Below are 6779 nucleotides of genomic sequence, written 5' to 3' on the forward strand. Positions count from 1 at the left end.
GGTGTCATTTGTATTGAATTTTATGCATTACTGATGTTTTATTCATCTCAGATTGTGAGAAATATAATACTATGCCAGAGCAGTTTTATAGTCTTTCAGCCAATATTCTGACTCAAATAATCAAACACATAATAAAAATATATTTAGATATCACTTATAGTACATTTGAACCCATAGTGTACTAAATATATATTTTTAAATACAGAGATAGTATATTAAAAGCACATTTTAGTTCATATTTCATGCTGTCTCAAAATAGCACAGTTGAGTACACTTACATGTTCTTAAGATTATCTTAAGAAGAATTTTTAGTATATTAAGTACAAAATTACTGCGCAAAAATAGAGTACTTTAAGTACATTATTGAAATGCACTTTTTTTTTTCACCTGGGCCAAGAATTTGGAATATCAGAAATTGGAAAAAATTGTATCTGTATCTGTGCATCCCTAGTTGTCAACATCAGGAACTCTGACTAAATTGTTTTACATTTTAGATCTGGTTAACAATCTTTGCAACCATGTTACATAATGTTTTTTTTTTTTTTTTTTTGGTAAATATTTTACAATCACATGACTGATTTTATTAATTTCTAGAAATAAAAAAAGAGAGTCAAGAACTGAGTGAATCACAGACTGAAGGATTTTTTTTTACTGAAAAGAGAATCCAACTACAGGACTACAGGAATTACGAGGCCGCGTGAACGCACCTATAGATAGCGTACAGACGTCATCCATATGGGACATTAATTTGCCTTCCCAATCACAGTACAAAGAGTACTAGCCTAAATCAGAGATTGTAAAACTGCATAAACCAGTGTAAAACGATTAAACATTTATCCGGGTCTTTAACGTGAATTGAATATATCAACAAAATATTCAGTATACAACCGAAATAATTTGTATAACGTTTTTAAACCTTCACCCATCATTCCCGTTCGTGTGGACAATGAAACAGCAAATAAATTATTGATAGGAGGATTATTCGATTCGAATATATCAGGTAAATGAAGGAGACAACTGAAAGTAAGCATTCATATATCACTTTTTAAGTTCTTTTGATGTTCAGGCTGTCTGCGGTCTCGCATTACTCTATCACTGAATCGCTTTAATGTTAAAAATGTTAGGCTACTTATATTTTGACATGACTTATATTTTTACACAAACAACGTAGAATACTGTGACGTCTACATTTAAACATCTTATTTCAACGTGCAGCTTACGTTAACTAACACTTAACGCCTCAAAATAGTTGCAGTTTGGTCAGGTTTGTGAAAAGTTGTAAAAGCGTTTTGTGTTTACTGGGAAGAGAGTGTTTCTACTGCAAACACTTATAATAAAGTCAAATCTCTGCTGATTTTAAGGCTTTCAGGAGTGTCATTATTAACAGCCTCTATATCTCAATACTTAATAGTTTTCACCTCATTCATTATGCTGATTCATTCAGATCACCTGTAAACTACCACATTTCACTGGTGCCAACAGACCACTTTTGATATTTACAATGTATTGTTATAGTCTGTGATAAACCGTGTTTCGTGTAAAAACAACTGCGAACTAAAAACCAATTAATCTTCAGTGAAGCTCCTCCTACAACAGTTCACCAATAATTGCTGGAGTATTCCCACCAGTCTACAAGTGAAGAAGACAAAGCTGAACAGTGGGAACATGAGTGATCCAGAGTCCTGCAGAATGGAGCATGAAGATACTGAAGAACAAAGAGGTTGGTGTTTATTCTTGATCCATCATTAACCATGTGGAAGATCATTAAAGTTCTAAAATTTCCAGCAGTTCATCCAGATTTAGAGGTCGTAGTAAAAAAAAACTCTAGGAGCTGTGAAATAACTGTTGAAATAACAAAATTGAGCCTGAACTTTGAATTTCTTTTCTTTTTTTAACAAATTGGTGAAAAGAGCTTTAAGAAACATTTATGTTGACTATCAAGATCAGGAAATCTGGCTAAATACTAGAGGAGCGGTTTTATTTTACATTTATTTCTGATTCACAGTTTTGCACAATTGTTTAACACTTTACACCTCATGAATTGTAAACATTTCACAATCGCATGACTGCTTTTATTAATTTCTAAAAATAGACTTTGCATTCTTTTGCATAAATTAGAAAATTGTCATTTAAAGTTGCTGATAAACGTTACATATTTTTTAATAAATTATAAGCAAGATATTGTTACAGAAGTTATGATTTATGGTAACTTTGGTAAGAGTTTATGAATGTAGTCAATATTCAAACTTTTGTTTAGCAACTACTACTTTCTGATGTTACATCAGGGTTCATTTTTCCAGCATTCATGTCCTGTCCTTTTACATTTCTCTCTTCTGTTATGATTTACTAAAAAAAGCTTTTTACTTTTATTTTAGACCTGATGGAAGAGAATGATGAGAGTGAAGAACTGAGTGAAGCGGAGGAGAAACACCATCAGGTCAAAACCGGAAAGAAATCTTTGGGTTGCTCACAGACTGAGCGAAATTTTTCACTGAAAAGTTCCAAACAATCTTTCACCTGCCCTCAGTGTGGGAAGAGTTTTAAACAAAAAGCAGGCCTAAAGAAACACATGATGATCCACACTGGAGAGAAGCCGTACACATGTGATCAGTGCGGGAAGAGTTTCAGACATGCAAGCACTCTTAAAATGCATGTGGATTCTCATTCTGGAGAAAGACGATTTAACTGCGATCAGTGTGGTAAAAATTTTCTTTGGGAAAGTTGCCTGAAGGAACACCTGAAAATTCATACAAAGGAGGAGCCTCATTTGTGTTCTTTTTGTGGAAAAAGTTTTAGTCAGCGGATTCATTTAAAAAAACACCAGAAAAGACATGACGGTGTGAAGAATCACATGTGCTTTGATTGTGGGAAGACCTTTATTAGAAATGCTGAGCTCAAGCTGCACCAAAGAATTCACACTGGAGAAAAACCTTACAAATGTTCACACTGTGACAAGAGATTCAGTGATTCATCATCTCGGAGAAGTCATGAGAGGATCCACACTGGAGAGAAGCCGTACACATGTGATCGGTGTGGGAAGAGTTTTGCGCATAAAGGATCCCTTAAGGATCACACGAGAATCCACACTGGAGAGAAACCGTACACGTGTGATCAATGCGGGAAGAGTTTCACACAAAAACAAAGTCTTAATCTTCACATGAAATTTCATAGGGGAGTGAAGCCACACAAATGTGATCAGTGCGGGAAGAGCTTCACAATGAAAGGAACCCTTAAGAATCACATGACAATCCACACTGGAGAGAAGCCGCACACATGTGATCAATGTGGGAAGAGTTTTACAAGGATGGCCACGCTCAAATTACATCTGCGTTCTCATTCTGGAGAAAGACCGTTTAACTGTGATCAGTGTGGTGAAAACTTTTTTTGGGAAGGATCCCTGAAGAACCACCTGAAAATTCATTTAAAGGAGAAGCCTCACATGTGTTCTTTGTGTGGAAAAAGTTTTACTCTGTCGAGTACTTTAAAAATACACCAGAAAAGACACTGTGGTGTGAAGAATCACATGTGCTTTGATTGTGGGAAGACCTTCTTTACAGATGCTGAATTGAAGCTGCACCAGAGAATTCACACTGGAGAAAAACCTTACAAGTGTTCACACTGTGACAAGAGATTCAGTCAGGCAGGACACATGAAAAGACATGAGGAGATTCACACAGGAGAGAAGCTGTAAAACTGCCATCCTTGTGACAAGAGTTTTAATCAATTATCTTCTCTACTCAGGCATACAAAAAAGAAAATGTCTAAAATCATGGTGTAAGCATTTTCAAATGCGACACTGTGTCCTGACCAAACGTGACCCAATAATATGCTGAGCAATAAAAGCTCTTTTCCATATCAATCAGGACAAAGAAACATCATCCAAAGTTGTTTCTGTGATCAGTTTATTTTAAAGTGTGAGATTAAGATCTCGCTTCTCTTTTTCTCTTGAGATGCTTTTACTATCTTTTTAAAGTGAGAAATATCTCTCATTTGTATTCATATTACTTCATTTTTATGCCTCTTCACCAACTAATTTTTGAATAAACTTGTTACTCATTTTATCAACAACTTTTATTGTCCAATTTTAATGCGTGTTGATTTTACAAATCCTCTGAAGGAATACGGTCATGAAAAAAATGTTAGTTTTGATCATTAGCTATATAAGTTTTGCATTCCCCTTAGAAACTTTTGTGAGTGAATGGATGTTTTTCATCTCCATGCCCCTTTTGATTGCTCCATGTTATTCAGTTCATCAAGAGCAGTGTCCATGTTTTATTATTTGGTTCATGTTAGTATGGTGTATTTACCATTTCCATAATCTTCCCAAAATACAATTTTATTTTCACGTTGTGTTATTTTCTATATTTTTGAAGACTTTGGTGGCTCATACCAACTTAACTAACTTTATTGTATTAATAAAAATCACTTGAGACTGCTCTTTAACCTGTTTTAAAATTTTAAGAGATTTTTGTACTAAATACAATTTATATTGCAAATGCAAATCATTTGAGCATGTTTTAAATGCCATTCCAAAAACTGCCAGATGGATCATGTGAACTCCAATCCCTCCTCTTTAATGGTGATGACAGCATGACAATCCTCCACAACAAACATCTATATTATACCATAAATTTCTACACCATAATATTTTGCAAGCTTATGATAAGCTAATTGCATAAAATGTGTAAATCCAATATATTAGCTTTCCAGAGTGGCTCTTAAAGCAAACACTTTTTTTTTTCTTTTTTTTTTTTTTTTTACAGATTTGCTGGTGCCTCCTCATGACCTGGAAGGTCGCCATGTACCTAAATCTGAGGGTCCAAGTGTCAGAAGCACGATATATGGAAATGTTTCTAGCTATCTGTGCATGAGTGGAAAATTGCAGTTGGGTAAAGACTAAAGAGATATAAAGATGGGAGAAACCCTCCCTTCCTCTGTCACACACTCTGCAGCAAGTCAGAATGACTGTCTGACCTTCTTGCAAGAAATAAAACTTTTGAGAAAGATTATTAGACATGTTTGTCTCTTATGCAGTGATATGATTTTATTTGCCATCACAATGAATAAAATCTAAAACTATTAAAAGAGACTGTATTTGTACCATAACTGCATTGTTATGACAAACTAAAAGGCCCTGAAAATCAATGATAATAAGAGACCTTGTGGTATAGTAGAAGAGGAATGAAAATAACAACCCTCAAACCATTTTTTTATCATTATTATTTTTTCAAGCTTATAGGTTCACTTAATATCTGTTTGTTTAATGAATGCCATTATAAGTCCTGCTTCTAGTGAGCATAAATGTAAAAACAAATTTTAACATTAGACATTAAAGAATTAGTCCAATTTAAAAATACAATTTCCTGATAATTTACTCACCCCCATGTCATCCAAGATTGTCCATGGCTGCATCCGAAACTGCCTATTTCTCTACTATATAGTATGGGAAAAGCAGTAGGCGAGCGAAAAAGTATATCCGAATCCAAAGTATTCATAAAAGAGTAGGCGAAAATTACCTGGGTGACGTCTAATTCTCGTGAGATTTGAACGTGCGTCTACTTAAAGTGTGTCCGAATATGCCTACTTACCTACTATATAGTAAGGGAAAATAGTACGTGAAAGGAGCAGTATGTCCAAAATCCTCAGTTATCATACAAGAGTAGGCGAGAAGTTCCCGGCTGGCTCCCGCCCAGATTCTGAAGTGTGCATCCGATGGACACTCTTCTATCAGGCCACGGGAGAGGATATGTCACACTCGAACATGGAGGAGAAAAGCGGCACGGATGTTTTCAAATGTGAGTATTAAAAACTGGCATAAAGTTGGTTTGACGTTAGACGTTTGATATTCGCATCCGTATTCAATAGCTTGTTAATCACACTACATTGGACATTCAGTGGACATTCACAAGTAAATAAGCCATTAAAACAATACTTGCCTATTTTCGACTGTAAAAAAATGTAAGTTGACAATCGTTGGTTGTCAATATCATGTCGCTGCTTAAAATTCGCAAACATTAATTTATTGCACATTTATTGGAAAGTCTGAATTTATCAGAAGTCCGAATGTGCGAATATAAAACCAACTTTACCGAAGTGTGTGCGAGTCCCTGACAATAAACACAAGCTCTTATCAGCCCCATCCAGAGCATTTACATGAAATGTGATAAATAATGGATAATTTCATAGGCTTCTGTGTCAAAGTATCTGATTTATCAGATTTGTTGAAGGAAGCTGGTTCTGTTCTGTGTGCCAAGACAATCAAGCAAACCTGACTATGGGATTAATATCCAGAATAAAGAATGTACGATTTTGGATGTATTGCACATATCTAATTCTAAGTCATTAAGTACTTGTGCGACTTCTTGCAAAAGCACGTCCAAACCTCTTGTGTGTCATTCAGTCACACCTCAAGGGGTGCTTCTCAATTCTTATTTCTGCATCCTCGTTTCCTTTCCTTGCTTCCTTTCCTCGCGTCTTAGCTCCACCTCTTCAGGATGCAAAGGAAGGAAACAAGGAAAAGAAGCGAGGACGGAGGAATTGAATCAAGTGAAATGATATCCTTGCTCCCTTTAGCGCCACTTCAAAGCGTCATCAGCAGCGCTCGAGGGATCTACCCATATGTTGTTAAAGTTTGGTTATTTAAAAAAATATTTAGTTAATATTATAAATATTAATAAAGCAAGATGCCCCATTGAAATATTTGAGATGTAAAGCTTATTTAAACTGCATACATTAAAGCATACATTTAAATTATTGTGACAGATATGAAGGGGGAGGAG

At 35.2% G+C, this 6779-nt stretch overlaps 1 protein-coding gene across 1 annotated transcript; it reads left to right on the forward strand.

The window, feature by feature from the left end:
- Positions 1-752: 752 nt before the first annotated feature.
- Positions 753-4096, forward strand: LOC137027882 (zinc finger protein draculin-like). The gene is made up of 3 exons (XM_067396477.1): positions 753-1023; positions 1577-1720; positions 2376-4096. The coding sequence occupies exons 1-3, from the start codon at positions 1005-1007 to the stop codon at positions 3689-3691; spliced, it is 1479 nt and encodes a 492-aa protein (XP_067252578.1). The 5' UTR covers positions 753-1004; the 3' UTR covers positions 3692-4096.
- The last annotated feature ends 2683 nt before the right edge of the window (positions 4097-6779 follow it).

The sequence above is a fragment of the Chanodichthys erythropterus genome, chromosome 10 (genome assembly GCF_024489055.1).
Source record: "Chanodichthys erythropterus isolate Z2021 chromosome 10, ASM2448905v1, whole genome shotgun sequence".
NCBI classification, from domain to species: Eukaryota; Metazoa; Chordata; class Actinopteri; order Cypriniformes; family Xenocyprididae; genus Chanodichthys; species Chanodichthys erythropterus.

Coding starts and splice junctions, on each gene's coding strand:
- LOC137027882 (XM_067396477.1), top strand. Junction 1,721..2,375: donor AGATACTGAAGAACAAAGAG/GTTGGTGTTTAT, acceptor CTTTTATTTTAG/ACCTGATGGAAGAGAATGAT.